The sequence below is a fragment of the Pyrgilauda ruficollis genome, unplaced genomic scaffold (genome assembly GCF_017590135.1).
Source record: "Pyrgilauda ruficollis isolate IOZ18807 unplaced genomic scaffold, ASM1759013v1 scaffold48, whole genome shotgun sequence".
NCBI lineage: Eukaryota > Metazoa > Chordata > Aves > Passeriformes > Passeridae > Pyrgilauda > Pyrgilauda ruficollis.
In genome coordinates, this window is record NW_024526377.1 from 7,583,051 (window position 1) to 7,600,272 (window position 17,222).

Below are 17,222 nucleotides of genomic sequence, written 5' to 3' on the forward strand. Positions count from 1 at the left end.
GGATGGGGTTAAAAACACAAACCCAAAAGAAATGCTGCAATGACTCAAGTGTCGCAAAACAAAATTTGCCACCATTTTGTTGCTCAACATCAACCTGGTAGGTAGTAAAAGATCCTCACAAACTCATAGTTTGATGAACACATTCAGTTGGAAATATCTTAACATTCTTCTTCATTTCCCTGCAACAGATGTTTCTCTTAGGAGAAATATTCACTCAATAAGACACCTGGTTTAAAGATGGATCTTTTTTTATGCATCAAGCATATTGTTAAATTTGGCTTCCTATGAGAGATTTGTTTCCAGCCTCGACAAATCTTATTATGTTGCTTGTGATACAGAGGTGTTTGTTACTGCCAGCTTCACCTGTAGACAAGACAGGATTTCTCCTATGCTCAGAATGAAATGTGTTAATGTATTTTTTGGATCAGGACCTGAGCAAACAGCAAGAGAAACGGATATGTGACTGAGTTGAAATTTTACCCTGCCTGCCTTTTTCTGTCTTTCTAACATGACAATCTCACTAATTTTCAGTTTTCAGCATACAGGGAGTTCTGGTGTGATTCTACTTAGGAATCAACAAACCACCCCACTGAAAACCTCTGTAAAGATTTGAAACTGAGCAATTGATACTAGACAGACAGCATTTTCTCTGTCCTCATTCAATATTAAGGTATTACAAGTCATAGATCAATATTAGCATTTATTTTTAATGAAAAATGTAGATGATGAGAAGAAAATGGTGTAAAAAGGTGAGGAGAAGAATCTATTTGAGGCATGGTTTAGCAGAGATGGCAGATAAGTGATCTTATAAAATACATTCACAAGCTTCATCCAGGAGCTAAGACAGTCTCTCACCAACAGATGGGGCAAAGAGTCCAGAAAAGGAAACTGTAGCTGCACTTGCCTCATTGCAACTCAGAACAGACATGGAGTTCTCCTGTCAACAACACTCTCACTTGCAGAGTGCCTTCAGATGCACTGATGCTGATGATTTAATTCCTGGGGAGCCCTGCAGTTGGATCCTGCAGTTAGAGATTCTACACCCATCAAGAGATACCTGGTCAAGACCATCCTTCACTTACAAAGGCTTCACCATTCAAGGAAAAGACTCAACAGTCCAAATAAACTCAGCACAAGAGAAAATACTACACACAGACACAACTGTGTGCAGCCACAGCTGGATGGAGCAAACACACACCAAGGACATGGAAATTCTGCTTGGCCCTGCTCCACCTCTACAGGGCACTGCTGGGAGGCCCTACAGAAGGTATGGGCTCCAAGAGGGGGCTTCCATGAAGAATGGGGGCAGTGCTGGGAAAAAAAGTAAAACTTTAGAAAAACTACAAACTGATTCAGATTAGACTATGTGTAAATTTGCAGACTTTTCTTGACAATCCCATCAGTTCCTTCCTGATATTTTAATTTTGTTCTCTCTCTGTCAGTAAGTGAACTGTCTCCCACCAGGAAACACATCTTTCCTAGCCCTGAACCAGGGAATTTCTATCAGGAGGTGAAAAACCCCAGTCAGGACCCAGCCTCAGCCCAAGCAATCCCAGGTATGTTGTGTTACCCCACACTGTGAATTGGCAGGGGTCAATCTGATCTAAAAGCAAAGTCTTACTCCAGCATCTGTCAGCAACCAGTATAATCCCTAAAATGTGAAGTGCTACATCCTCCTCATCCCAGCTCTTTCTCCCACTAAGTCTTGGTATTCTCACTATCCAAGACGATTTCTAATTACTCTCTAAAACTTTCCATATCCTAGACCACAATAACCTTATGCAACTGTAAGTCCTGAAATTGAATCCCACTGATCCTTTTCCTAAATTGCCACGAATAATTCAATTTCATTGTCCTCCAAGAGATAACCACCCAAGGATATCATGCCCAAACTGGTTTACAGGTAGCCTCGCCGTGTGTTGTACCAACAAATGCTACACCCACTAATGGGAAGCTCTTCGGATAGAATCTTCCCTGAGGTGGAGACAGAAAGAACAGTTTTATGGAATGGCCAGCATTATCCCTTGGAGATGAACAGGGTGCTGTCAGCCTGCTCCAGCTGACTGCACACAGCAGTCACTGACTGTCCTGCTGGGTTTCCTGCTTTCTGCTGCCTGGGATACAGCAAGTGATGGGACAAAGTGAAATAAAATGGCAGAAATACATAAAAAATATCCCTTACAGAGCACTCCCTTTTGCTACTGTGCAGAGAATTTCTGTTTCACTTGCATATCAACATCTCATATTGTAGCCCTTCTCCTGATTTCCGATTATAATCCAGAGGAAGTAATTTTTTTTTAAAAAAATATTAGAATTCACCAAACTGACAGAATCTATTTATGTTTTAAAAAACCCAACACGATAAAACTACAGCAGCAGGACTGTGTGTAATGTTTACCCAAAAAAAATCTCACACCATCTGTTTTCTTTGCTTCCATTTTTAAGTGAATCCAGATTAAAGCACCTGATTTACACAACCACCTTTTTCAAAGATTATTTGATGAATTATACAGATGAGAGTCCCTATCCCAAATCCAGACCACAGTGTTGTCCTGTTAAAACCCTGAACCAGAAGAAAATAATCATAGGGTGTATTTTTTTTTCCGGCTGGTAAACTCTTTGACATGTGGTTTGTAAGTGTTGAAGCAAGAAGTGATACATGAAAACTTGATTTTAGAACAGATCAACACAAACTCACTTTGGAAAACAAATGCAAAACATGGAATTTTTTTAATAAAATGTTTAGACCAGAATATTTTCAAACTGCTGTTCTGAAACAAAAATATTTCAAATGTTTATTAAAATCTAAAATCTAAATATTGTGTAGAGGCATGTGTGTTTTGGGATAGGATATCTTTAAAAACATTGTCAAGGGTGGATTTTTTTCAGGCTTGTGTTTCATCCAGCCCATTCCTTAGGCAATGTAATGCAGTGACAGTGCTCAGGAAAGAAATCTGACACTGTTCCTACTGGAGACACAGCTGTATCTGTCCTCCAGAATCCACTCTCCAGTGCTCTCCTCTTCCAGTGTGTACCTTGCTAGAAGATGGGCTGGGAAAGGCAGGGATTTTAAGATTTAGGTTGTGGACTCCCTAAGGAGGCTCTGAGAAGGAACAGAAACCTTTGTCTGTGACTCCATCAGTAGGCAGCTGGGCCTAAATCTCTTTTACATGAAAGAAGGGATGATTAAGTCTTAAAGGGAGGTGAACAAATGACATTCCACAAAGAAAACTGAAGTCTGATGGTTTTCCCAGACACCTGAAGGCAAAGCCTCAACAGACATATTATCTGTGTATTATTCCATGCTGTTGTCTGGATTCTCTTACACTATTACAAAGGTTTAGATAAGCCCTTAACCCATATTAAAACAGTTTCTGGTCTGGGCTGCTAATGCAGTGTAGCACTTCACATACACAGAAGCATTCTGTCTGCTGCCAAAATGAGAGCAAAATGAGTAACTGAGGGACTGACAGCCTTTCCCCTTCCACTCTCTCTTCCTGTCTCCAAAGACATTCCCCACAATTTCACCTCTTAGAAAGACCCCACAGACCCTTCCTGTTGCCTTTGGGCTGTCTTTCCTTTATTTACATCCCTTTCCCTTCAGAAATGAAGCTGTTGCAGACAGTTTTGTGGAGCAGTCCACATGTCTCACTGTCTCCTTTGCTACTGCAGCGCTCCACTTCTCCTCTACAGCATCTGAGTGGATTCCAGGATCAGCTCCTCAAATCTGCTTTTCATTTCTCACCCCAGCCACTACTGCTTGAATTGGAATTATACAATCAGAGAATCATTGTGGTTGGAAAAGACCTCTAAGACCCTCCAACCATCAGCTCAGGGCTGCCAGAGCCGCTGCCAAATCACATCACATCTCTAAGTGCCACTTCTTTTAAATAGCTCCAGGGACAGTGTCCAGGGACAGTGATTCTACCATTTCCCTGGGCAGCCTGATCCAGTGCTTGACCACCCTTTCAGTGAAGAAATGTTTTCTCATATCCAATCTAAAATGGAAATTATGACTATTTTCTGTAATGCTGCATTAGAGCACTGTGTTTCTCTCTCTGCTTAAATCCTGTCTTACAAATACAAAGGTAAGAGAACTTATAAAAAAAAGCTGTGGCTGATGTCACTAAAAATCAAAAGTTTGAAGAGCCAACAGATGTGAACATTCGTCTACAATATATATCCTACAGTCAGCATCAGTGACAGTGCCATAATTCATACACGGATCCAGTCTCCAGTCATTTCATCAGGTGGCATTGGAACTCGAGTACCAACATTAAATTTAAAGTTCTGCCAACAAAAAATTCTCCAGACTGTCTTTGCAACTCTTTAAAAGTATGGAATAAAGTTGACTTTGTACATAGCAGTCTTTCTAGGAGAGTTTCCTGCTTCCAGTGAAAGGCAGTGTTTGTTTAATTTAATCACTTAGTGTAAGCTATGGACACGATCTCTTTTGTCTTCAGAGGAAGATTTATTTCCCCATGTGTTTGCTTGGAGTTGGTTGACTGAGTCAGTGCAGCAAATGAGAAAAAACAACTAAAAAACCTCCTTTAATGTCTTTTGTTTCAGCACGATTAGCAATCTTCACAGGTGAGGACTTTTTTAATTTATTTTTTTTAAAGGTATAGATCTTATTAAAGATCGCTCTGAGCAGTATCTTCCAATTCCAAGCAGCACTGGCAAAGTCTGAATTCAATCTGAGCTTTGCAGCTGGGGCCCACATCCTTTCCTTACATTTTGCAGTATTAACTTGCATTATAAAAAGGACATTAAGGACACCGTGTGTTTCAGAGGTGATAATTTATTTCCTGAATTACTTAAGAAAATCTAGGCTTGAGCTCACACCCTACAGACAAGTCTATACTAATTAAATCACTGCCAGCCAGGACTATAATAGGTACAGCTTGTACTGGTCTCCCTAATAGGTCTGACTTACACTACCAGGTTATCTAGCACAAAGCAAGCCTCAGTAACAGCCCAGAGGTATTGCAAGGCAGAGCTATGGCATTTTTCTTTAAATCTCAAAGACTTTTGGTGTGTTTTGCTGTCTCCCAGGTGGCCAGCAAGTACCCACGCAGCTCAGGGAGCCTCGACAGTGGCTCAGTGGCCCATTTGTAGGTGTCTGTTTTAAGAGAGCTTCAGGATCCACTGATGATATTAACTGAATCCTCATCAACAGGAGCAGGCACCTGCATCTCCATTCTTAACCCAAAAAGTGCTTGCATTTGGAGCCAAACCCTGGTAATTCCATGATACAGTTCAGAGTGCCTAAGACAATTATTTCAGCCTAAAGTTCTCTACAGAAATGCTCATTTTCCAGTCTGCATTTGAACATCCTACTGCAATAGAAGTTGGGTCTATGATTAAGGTTCCTGGACACTAAAATAGTACAAATAAATAGTAACAACACAAACACATTATTAAGTTCAGGTGTCTGTGTACTTGCTGCCAAAAAATTATTGAAGTCCAGACAGGAAAAAATATCCAGAGTTTCTATTCCATGGCTTAATGATGTTGCAAGATGCACCATTTGTAAAGATGACTGGAAAATAAATGCTCATTTTTAAAGGTGCTGATCAGACAACATGAAACAAATAAGCAGATGGACAGGTTCAACACCACAGCTGATCTGGAAAGAAAAATAAATATTTAAAAATATTTTTATATTATTTGGTTTGAGTTGGTGTGTGCAAAGAGAGACAAAGCTACCCTGTTGCCACAAAACATCCCCAGTCTAGCAGGGAAGTTGCTTCCTAGATGCTTCTTCAGGGCTTGACAAATAATCTCTGGAATGGTCCTTGAGACTTGGAGTGACTTAACTGGAGTTGATCACTGGACCATAGAATCACAGAATATCTTGAGCTGGAAGGGAACCACAAGAGTAGTCCTTAAGTCAGTTCCCTTCTGCAGCTTCTCAGTTGGACTGAGCAAGACAGCAACGATTTTTCTTGACAAAGCCCAATAATAACTTCAGAAGATCTTTCCTGTGTCCTTCAGCAACAATGAGCCTTCTAAAGCTCCTGTATCAATGCCTTCCTCTTGTCCATACAGGTATCAATGTGGGGAATCAGGTCAGAAAACATAATTTAAAATTGCAGAGGAAAAGGAGACTATTTTTGTGTTCTAATCTAGTTTATATACAGCCAACTCAAATCAGCTGTCCCTCAATACCATGGGGACAGCACAAGAACAGCTGACACAGACTTCCATACATAACTTGAATGAATATCCATGTAACTACAGTATAAGAAAACCACTTTTCTTCCTGGGCATTTTTGGGGCATAGTCTAATTAAGAAAAAAAAAAATAAAAGAAAAAAAAAATGCTGATAAAATGTTTTTAAAATCTAATGCCACAAAAAGTGCTGTTAAGCTGAAAAGTAGTTTTGTCACAAAGTGAATGTAAGCATTTTCATTAAAGAGAAACAAGTAATATGTCTAGAACAGAGTGCCACTGCAGGAATAGGAACAATATTTTACCTTTCATTCAGTTAGCTTGGAGGAAGAGTCAATTTAAGTATCTCTTGATGGGGCAAGCATTTTGTGCAGTTTTAATTAACACAAAATTTGCTAACGTTATTTAGCTTGTGCAAAAACGAAAATTACTTAATCCTGTGTCAGCAATTTTCACAGATACATTTATAAAATTGCTAACACATGCATATGTATGTTTAATTTGCAGAGAACTTGAGCTAAGTAAGTGTGACATTGTTTGGATGGATACTGTCAAGTATCTTAAAAATAATACATGGATAAAAAATCTTCTCCAAAATGAAGGAAAAGAAAAAAATAAAAAACTAAACTACAAAAAAAAAAAAAAAAACCAAAAAAAAACCCAACAACCAACCAACCTAAGAAAAATAAGAAAACAAAAGAAGGGTGTTGGACTCAACGATTCAAGAATTCAATAGGTGTTCATGTACGCTCTCAGGCATAGGAAAGGATTCTTGGAGTGCCCTGTGCAGGGCCAGAAGTTGTATTTGATGATCCTTCTGAGTTCCTTTAAACTCAGAATATTCTATGATTCTAAAATCTTCTAAATCCATTAGAAACACTGTCTTCATTCTTGCAGGCTGCTGCTGAAATACTTGCAAATTAGATACTGTATGGAAAGAAAGTCTTAAAATATGAAAACCAGTATCAAATGGTCTTTGCAGGGCAAAGACCTGCATGGGTCCTCCTGCATGGGTCTTCACCTGCATGGGGCCTCCACCCCTTGGATTACCTCTGACATTCTCCACAGACAGGTGAACAGCTCTTTACAAAACTCCTGTCACAAAAACCAGTTCTAGATCATTCCTCCTGCTTTCAAGGGCATAAATTGCCAGAGCAAATAAATGAGCAATCAGTACCTGCTGTCTAGCAGTGTGATTCCTTCCCCCTCAGGGAAATCCCCAGAGCCCTCCCTGGGAGACACCATACAGTCTACCCCACCTGGGCAGACAGAAAGCACTTCCTCACGGACTTTTGCTTAACACCGACCCATCCCAGCTCCTTTCCCCATATGTCCTAACTTCCCCTGGTTTCTCGTTTCCAGGTTTCCCCATTGGTTGTGGTGTCCTTGGTGGCCTGCCCCATTTTCCCTGAAAGCCAATGCCCTTTGCCCTGCCCTTTGTACCACCCCCATGCCTGCCCCTACCCAAAACTTGTGCAGAGCACATGGTCATGTCTTTTTTTCTGGTTTTAGTTTGGTGTGCTGAAATAAATCTCGCTGGAACTGGCCATATAAAAGGCCCTTCTGCCTCTCCTTGCTGACCTAGCTGTGATGAGTGTGGTGTGTGTGGACTTGACTGCTTTCCCTCAATGCTTACCCGAGTGGCTTTTCCACAGGAGATGCTTTTTGGGGAATCAGTACTAGCAACCACTATCTAAACCCCACACCAGTACAGCAGTGTGCTGCTTGTTGCATTGCATCACCAACAGCTGTAGCAATGGAAGCTCATCATTCTTCCCCAGACTTTAGCAATTATTGAAATACAATCCTAAAGCCAATGTCTAGTTTGTTAATTTACTATTGAAAGGGGAACAAATGAAATGCTCAGTTTTATTCTGAGCAGTCAGCTCAATGTGAGGTTGCACCTTTCCTGCTTTAGGACATTCCCATGGATATTTTTCTTACTGCAGGGGTGACCCTACAAAGTAATTCACGTCTGCTGAATTTGTCTCCAAAATTATCAAGAAACTATGTCAGAGGTGTCAGTGTTACCATAACACAGGGCCAGACAGGCTGATCCATGGTGGAGCTGAATTCTCTCTGATGATTCTTAACTTAAACCACTCTGTGTTGCCCTTATGATGTTATGGTGCATTTTGGAGCTCTAATTTGCCAAAAGCTTTAAAAAGAAGGAGTTAAGGGATCATTAACTTAAGACATCTTCCTTCCTCACTAAATGCAAATCAGCGGTTTCCCTCTGGGATGATGCTGTTCTAAGCACAAGCAATGGGGAAATCATATACAACACAGCTGTCCTGATTCCAAGGTGTTGAAAACCTCTGGAAAGCAAGTGAAATTGCTGTCAGACAGACAGACATCTCTCAATCTCAACAAGATGAATTATTTGCATCTTAAAAGGAGAAACATGAACTTCAAATACAGTAAAAAGAAGATCACACCGGCTGCATTGTATGGTTCCATGTCCTCTGTGGCCACCAAATCTGGTTTTACACATATTATAGGAAAATGAAGAAATCATTGCTTACCTGAGGGCCAATCAGACCATTGATTCCTGGGAATCCTGGTTCTCCCTTTTTACCCTGCATGTTCAACAGAGCACATATTAGAGAGCAGACCAAAAACTGCTACTGATTTTCCAGTCTTTCACCACCAAACTGGTAAATCAAGGTAACATGGGTACACAAAACACAAAAGCCAGAAATGAAAACAACAGACACCATTTGGAAATGAAACCCCAGTTGTCTTTAACAATCCTGTATCTCCCAAATTGTGACAATAGCTGTAAAGTGGACAGCTGTTCTCACGCACATTGTGGCACCTCCTACATTCTGCAATCCCACCTGGCTTCCCCCTACAGAGGGGAAGGAAGTCATGGTGCTGAGATGCAGCCAAGGGAGGTGCCAAGTGTAAACATGGGCTGAGAGGTAATGCAGTATCACTCTGGTCCCTTGCCCTCCTTCGTGCATAAAGAAATAAAATAATTGAGAACTCTGGTGCATGGTTGAACAGAAAAGATCCACAATCTCTAAGCTGGGAAACAGGAATCCATGAGGCATTTCTAGGTAAAGGTAGCATTAGCACCAAAGGGCAGAGCTCATGGACTCCTCTGTAAGTAAAAAATATCCCTTCAAAGGAACCAGAGAACTCCACTGGTGCAAGGCAAGGACAAGCCAAGAGCTGGAGTACAACCCTGAGACAAGGTCACCTGTATGGATGCTGGACCTCTGTGTCCCCATGGGTTTGATCTCAAATAATTCAAAAGGAAAAAATCCAACATGAGAAAAATGAGGAAGAAAGGATGGAGTAAGCACTGGAATTAAGGCAGAGATTGGATTTGTTTCTTAACCCACAAGGTGACTTGGTATGTTACTTTAGGTAAGTCACATATTTTATAAAAATTATCTCTTTTTCCCTCTTATGTAACTGACATTGAATCATAAATATTTCTAAGGCTGTTAATAATACAGTGGGAGGGTACAAGAGGAGTCATGTAAATATCTGCGAGACAGACTTTTTCCTCCTTTATTTCTGCTTCTCATCCAGACTGATTTTCTTTTCAAAGGTGACTTGGTATTAACAAAGTTTAATGTCCCTGATAATGTGAAGGGTCAAACATAAAATCTTCCCTTTACTTTTCTTCATTGAAACATGTGCAGAAACAGCATCTATTAACAGCAGTTTTTTGCTGACTTAAATGAATGAAAAATCTAAACCATCAAAAACAAGTTTTCATCATATTTTCCTCAGCTGTGACTGAGATTTATTATATGATGTGTCAGAATCGGTTATTTTAATTATTTTTCTCATTAAAAAATCCCCAGAAATCATCCACCCTAAAACAATGAAAATCAGTGTTCATATACAGAAGAATTTAAGAAGAATATTAAAGGAGTGATTATAGGGTCCTTAGGTATCAGAAGGAATTTGTAATCATTTGCAGGACTCAATATCAATAAAAATTTGAATTATATACTCCAGCACACCCACGATTCATAGATGTTCCTTCTACTTTTCCAAGGTCCATCATTTCTTTTCTTGTCAAAGCCAACAAGATCTCATTTTTAATTTGAAGGACTCATGTCGCCACATGATTTAACATATGTTTTCTAGTTAAAGATGATCATTTTGCCCACTGCCAAGGTGACCATGCAAATGGCACTGTTAAAATACTCATTTAAATAAATACATAAGTTTATGAATAAAGCATACAGGATGTGGTTTGGGGGGCCAGACACAGGAGATGAGCCACCTCCAGCTTCCTCTCCGTGTGGGAGCTACATGCCAAGGTGGCTACTTCCAGAGTTACAACATTGAGGCCAGAACAGAGCATCACAGAATCCTGGAATCACAGAATGGGTCAGGTTGGAAGGCACCACAGTAGGTCATCTAGTGCAACCTCCCTGCTCAGGCAGGACCATCCCAGAGCAAAGCTACAGGATTGTGTTCAGACAATTATAGAATATCTCCAGTGAGGGAGACTCCAGTGCTCAGTCACTTCATAGTAAAGAAGTTCTTCCTCATAGTCAGGTGGAACTTCCTGTGCATCAGTTCCTGCCTGTTCCTCTTGTGCAATTGCTGGGCACCTGAGCAGAGCCTGGTCCATGCTCTGACCCCTCCCTGCAGACACTGACAGACAGGGATGAGGTCCCTCAGTCATCACTTTTCCAGGCTAAACAGGCCCAGCTCTCACAGTTTTCCTCATAAGAGAGATGCTGTAGTGTTCTACTCTGTGGCTTGGTCCCAAGAAACAGAGGGGGATTTGGCACCAGGAACAGAGGAAGCATCCTTAATTGTATCCATCAAAACAACACAGTTTTACTGATGCCTTTATGTCCCACCAACAACTGTTCTGTCTCCAGAAGAGATGCAAGAGGAGCTGTTTATTCTTTCCTTGGGTATAATGTTGAGAATCTTCAGGTCTTTTCAAAACATTAAGAAATCTCTTAAAGCAACATATAATTATACAGACAGAGAGACTGACAGAGGTTTCCTATTCTGAAGAGGACTTGTGGGCCACTTGGAGGTTAGCTGAAATCCAACTACAATAGATTCACTCCAAAGCATTATTGTCTGTCTGTAAAGGACAGAAATACTTGCTGGGAGAAATTATACCTATGAGAGCAAAACTCAGTGAAATGTCACACTGCCTAATAATATGACAGAAAACCAAAAATTATGTTGTTACCTACAGTAAGAATCAGGTAAGTCTGTAAGATTGTGTATCTTTTGACAATATGAAATATATCCTATTTGCCTTTATCAGCAATTTGAACAAAAGCACAGTTAAAAATATGTGTTTTATTGGACATTCGTGTATTTACCTCACTGACAATTGCAGTTTCACTCTGGATTTAGTCTATCATGGCATCAATCCCTTTTCCCTTTTTTTTGTTAACTTGCTTAGGGTTTGATTTCTGCATGGCTGAACTTTGCCAGGGCAGGCAAAGTCATCTGAACATTTCAAACAGCCAGAAATAAATACAAACACAACCATCCATCAGAAAGATATCTACTATACAGAGGACAGGAAACCAAGGAAAAATGCTGTTTCCACTCTGCTGGAGGGGAAATTCTGAAAGGTTCCACAGCCCAAAACTGTTTCCCATCTTGTTGTCCAATAGCCAGAATAGACATGTATTTTCTTAGCATGTTTTTCTCTGAGGTTTTGCCCAGGAACTCAGGTGGATTTGTACAAAGTATGCAGAAAACATCTTTAGTTGTGAATGAATATGACTGCTGGCATAAATGCCAATTTTGTTTCTCCTGTAGCCTGGATGGCATACTAGGATTACCCATTTCATCTGGTCTCTTTACCTCTGCATTACTAGAGAAACCAGAAGAAATCCAGCAATGTTAATCAATGTTTGAGCTCCCTGAAGGCTCCAGCTTTTTACAGTCTCCATATGCATTAGGTAACACCAGTAAATTTTGAAGTGAGGGCATCTCTGTAGCTTGAGGATGAAAATACCACCAGGGTTGGCCAGATCACGAGTGATTATTGGGGCATTTGTGGCAAAGTAAAGGGTTATAAGGACTTCTGGACATTGAGAGAGACTGCACCTTGAGACTGGCTCCTTCCAAAAAGCCTACTTAATTTTCTAGGCAAACTTATTCTCCTCTCTCTCCTGGATTATTTATCCATTTCACCCTAGAATTACCAGTCAGCTCTCTCCTTCCCTTGGATTCTGGGAGCCTAAGGTGTTTCAAATCCAGGCCAGTTCATACAGAGAGAAGTAAGAGCTGAAATAGTGTTGACTTCCAAATTCAAGTTGTGACTGGCCTGAACAGGAAATTCATATGCAACAATCCACTCAGGTGAGAGATAGGTCAAGAATGGAAAGTCAAATACTTGTATTTCTTCCACCATCAAACACAGGAAGAACTCAACAGCCCTCCACAGATTTGTTAACTTTTTATCTCCCAGGACAGCTGAGAGGGACAAACCCTTCCTGCATTGACAAGCGATCTGAACACTGCTCCTCTGGATGGAGAGTGCACCCTGAACCGAGGCGTTCCCAGTTTAAACTTCTAATATTAGTTTTTAGTATTATTATTATTATTATTGTGGTGGTGGTGGTGTTTTTGTTATTTATCTGCCTGACTTGTGTACATTGAGTCTCAAACATGGAGAAGGACATTTATTAAATGTTACTATATTATAAATATATTTTCCATTAATTTTCTTTTCATAAGTTGATTCTTATTACCTCATGAGACTCCTGAATTATTTTTTGTTTTGTACTGATTGTGCCTGGAACTTGGACAGATTTTATCAATGTTATTTTATAAAACTAAGCTGCAGTCCAGCATATCACACTCAAAATGGTCTAAACAGTTCCTACATCAAGATTGCTGCAGGATAAATGTTTTCTATTGGTCTCTCTGAAATTTCAATCACTTGAATGAAATTGTAGCATTTAAAAAAGAGGCAAATTCTTGAAATCCAAATTATTGAGTACACTTAAGAGGAACCCTGTGTTTAGTCTGTACTGGCCACAGATCTGTGTGTTTTCCAGGAGTGTCTCATAAGCCTGCACCTTTTGTACCTATCAAGAAAAAAATTTGGTTTTATTTCCAACAAATATTTCAGTACATCAGGTATCAAAGACTTAAGAGCAGAACCAAAACACTTCAATTTTCTTCAATTTGACAGAAGAAAAAGAAGGACAGGAAAAGGGAAAAGAAAACCACAAAACCACCCTAAAAGTGAAAGCAGACTCTCAGAGTTCTTCTTTTTCAAGCAGTTTTAATAAAATCAGGACAGTATTGTCTGTCTCTCAAAGGTCTTACAGGTCACATGAGAATAGCAGAGCATTTTTCTTCACACAGTGTGCTCCTGATGTGAGGGTATCATTGTCAAAATGCAGACATCAGCTGCCAGGCACTTTTGACTAATAAAATGAACACAACCCAGTTGCTTGGTTCAGGTTGGAATTGTTACCTCCTGCCCTTGGATGGGATCTGTGTAGATCCACCAAGCCCAGTACTTTGATTCATGTCATGAATTCAGTCATTGAATAATGGCCTTTAATTAAAAAAATGTATCTTTTCATCTAAGATGCTTGGTGACTAATAAAGACCCTTAGGAGAAGTCTAACTAGCTAGACACAACAGAGTCTAGGGAAAAATTCAAAGACAGAACAGATCAAATGACATCTGTAATCAAATGATCATTAACAGGAGCATTTTCTGTCCTCTTGCAAATCCTGATGGATCACTGTCCTTTACCCAGCTAATATACTCTATTAATCTTATTCAAGAAACAATGTTTCACAGCAGACTTTAAAACCAGGATAATTTCTAACTTAATAACTTAGGAGCAAAGCAGCGCAGTTATTTGCTAAAGTGATGTTTTCTAACATTTAGGAAATTACAAGAAAGCAAGTAAATGCCATTTTTCGCTGAGGCGTTGATATAGGCTGCTTGCAGTGTCTTCCCAAGGAGAAGATTCCTAAAATTCATGCTTACAGCTAAGTTTACCAGCACACAATCCAATGGACAGTCTGCAGAAAACCTCTTAGCAAGGTAAATATTTTTTCCCTGTACTGTTGTTGGCTCATTACCCTCCTATGCTCACAGGTTCTCACACAGGCTGAACACTGCAGGCAAACTCCATGATCTCCTTTAAGGAGTGAAATATCATCAAGTCTCTGTGGCTACTTAAAAAAGTGACCCATTAAACAGCAGTACTGAGACCCAAGTGACTGCCTCCAAAAATGCTAAGCAGGTATCTCACTTCCACTCTTATTTGTCGATTCCCTTGAGGGCAAAGAGGCCCTGAAGAGAGACCTTGACAAATAGACTGGGCAATCACCAACTGTATGGTGATTGGTGTGAATCCATAGTGCCAGATCCTGCACCTGGGATGGGGCAACCTTGGATGTGCAGGCTGGGGAATGAGGCTGGAAAGCAGCTGTGGGACAGGACCTGGGGGTCCTAGTAAGTGGGAAGTTGGATTCAGCAGGGCAGCCAGGAGGGTCACCCCTGTCCTGGGGGCCATCAGGTACAGCATCACCAGCTGGGCAAGGGAGGGGATTGTCCCACTCGGCTCTGCACTGGGGTGGCCTCACCTTGAGTCCTGGGGGCAGTTTTGGGTGCCACAATATAAGAAACACATAAAGATATTAGAGAGTGTCCAGAGGAGAGCAATGAGAATGGCCTTATGAGGAGTGACTGAGGACACTGGGTCTGTTCAGCCTGGAGAAGGGGAGACTGAGGAGAAACCTCCTTGCAGTTACAGCTCCTTTTTGAGGGGAAGAGAAGGGGTAGGTACAGATCTCTTCTCTCTGGTGACCAGTGACAGGACTTCAGGCAACAGCATGAAGCTGAAGTGGGGGAGATTTAGGCTGGATATCAGGAAAAGGTTTTTCACGCAGGTGTGGCTGAGCACTGGAACAGGCTCCCCAGGGCAGTGATTACAGCACCAAGCCTGAAAGAGTTCAAGAAGCGTTTGAAGAATACTCTCAGGAACATGGTGGGATTCTTGGGGCTCCTTTGTGTAGGGCAGGGATTTGGACTCAATGATGCTGATTGGTGCCTTCCAACTCAGGATATTCTGATTCTGTGTTGTCTCATGAGATGTTCTTCAACAGGCTCAAACAAGGAAAAGCAGGTTCAGAGTATGAGTGGAATAATATCAGGCCCACTATAAAATTTACCTTTAGCAGTACTTATATATGTGAAGACATAATTCCACATCAGAAAAAATCCAATATTTTTTCATGCATAGGAAAACTAAGCTCCTGGCAGAGAATGGTACACCAGCTACCATTTTTGGGAACCCTCTTTTTGAGTACAGACCAAACAGAACACAAAATAATAAGTATGGCAAGAATTGCTACGCTCATTTGACTTCCAGGACAACAGAATTTCTCTGAACTTTCAAACTGACCACATTAGCAGTGGTTCTGCACACTCAGAGTCATATCAAGCAACCCTTTAGTGGTAAGGAGCAGATATAAATACAGGAGAGCACATGGCAAGAAAGAACCTGTACTTGATTCAACCTGTCAACTCCAAGAGGTACTGAAAGTTCCTGGACAATGAATAAGGAATAAGGGTAAGGATCTGGGCCTCAGGATTCTTATATAAGTAGACAAGTATATGTAAGATGGGTGAAAGTAGCAAACCTTATTGAACAAAGCTGTCCCAAGCCTCCTGAGACTCAGATTAAATAAAAGAAGCAACTCACCCTTTGACCTGGCAAACCAGGGACTCCAGGCTTGCCTTCCAGACCAGGCTCTCCCTTTAAAATGGAGAAGATTTAGAAAGTTAACAGAATAAGAAAAACTTGTGAACTATGTATGATTTCCTAGCTGTTCCGTGCTACCATTATTGCATGGCTACCTAGACAACTCTTACCTGATGATTATGTTGTCCTGTGAGCAGAAAAGAATGAGTAAACAAGATAAAGTGACAATGCCCTGATTAAATACAGAGCACACAACTATATTTAAACTGCATAATTCAAACCAGATTTACTTAAATAACACACCTTCACAATGCCATCAATTTTACAAAAGCCAATCAACAGTGAAACACAACAATCAATTCAAAAGAGAGGAAACACAGAGTGTTTGCAAATGAGGCAGCAGTGACAGTCTGAACTGAGACATCCTGCAGAGCTGGGTCATAAAATAGAACTAGAACAGGCTACAATTTAAATCAGAAGTAAGAATGTTGGCATGTACAAACTGTTGTAAAAATTGTGTTGAAATATAAACACACATACTCAATTCCTAGTTTTCATCCAGAAAGTATTTCAGCCACAACCTTGTGGCATAACACCAACCCCTTTGACAGCAGCTACTCCCTGACCTTCATGACATGACAGCTCACAAATTATCAGTCAGTGCCTCTCTGAGATGTGCTGAATGCCCATACAGCTCTTCAGGACACTAGAAATAGAAAAATGATCAGGTTCTGCATGACTACAGCCTTAAGGCAAAGTCTGCCCATGTCCTGGTTGTCACTTCCCTGTGTTCAGACAGCCATCCACAGCACGACACCTCCTCTCAGCAGTGAAGAAAACTGGGGGCTGTGGGCACCATTTAAATATTTTAGAACCTGAATCATGTATAAGATTTTCATATGCCTCACTCCAGCCTGAGTTTCAGCTTCTGAAATTACAAGTAGTGAGAGAAACAACTTACTGGAGGTCCAGGAAGTCCAGGGTGGCCTTGCGGTCCTCGTGGTCCAGGCTTTCCCTACAGGGATGTTTGAGGGGTTTTTTTTAAAAAGTGTTAAAATATCTTTATGAAAATGTGCATGGGCACATTAGACACATTGTCTGCCTTTACAGGAGCTATACCACCACTTTCCCCACGAGTCCTGAAGAACCAGTGCAGAGATCAGCTGTTTTTCTCCTTAATCTCTGGCTACTCAAATTATCAGCACTCACTAGGCTGCAGACAGACTGATCCACCCACACTCAACAGGCACTTATCCATATCTGCTTCTCTGTTTCTCAAAGGTAGTGACACTCCTGAAGAGGCTGGGATATCCTGGATATTCCACTAGAACACTCTGGGTTGGAGTTTTGTGGTGGA

General features: G+C 40.8%; 1 protein-coding gene across 1 annotated transcript in view; it reads right to left on the minus strand.

The window, feature by feature from the left end:
- COL22A1 (collagen type XXII alpha 1 chain) overlaps window positions 1–17,222 on the minus strand; it is a 196,093-nt gene that overhangs the window by 68,554 nt on the left and 110,317 nt on the right. The window contains exons 21-23 of the mRNA XM_041479400.1: window positions 16,827–16,880; window positions 15,866–15,919; window positions 8,700–8,753 (exon numbers count right to left, since the gene is read on the minus strand). Coding sequence (XP_041335334.1) covers window positions 8,700–8,753; window positions 15,866–15,919; window positions 16,827–16,880 — 162 coding nt within the window. The remainder of the gene's footprint in view (window positions 1–8,699; window positions 8,754–15,865; window positions 15,920–16,826; window positions 16,881–17,222) is intronic.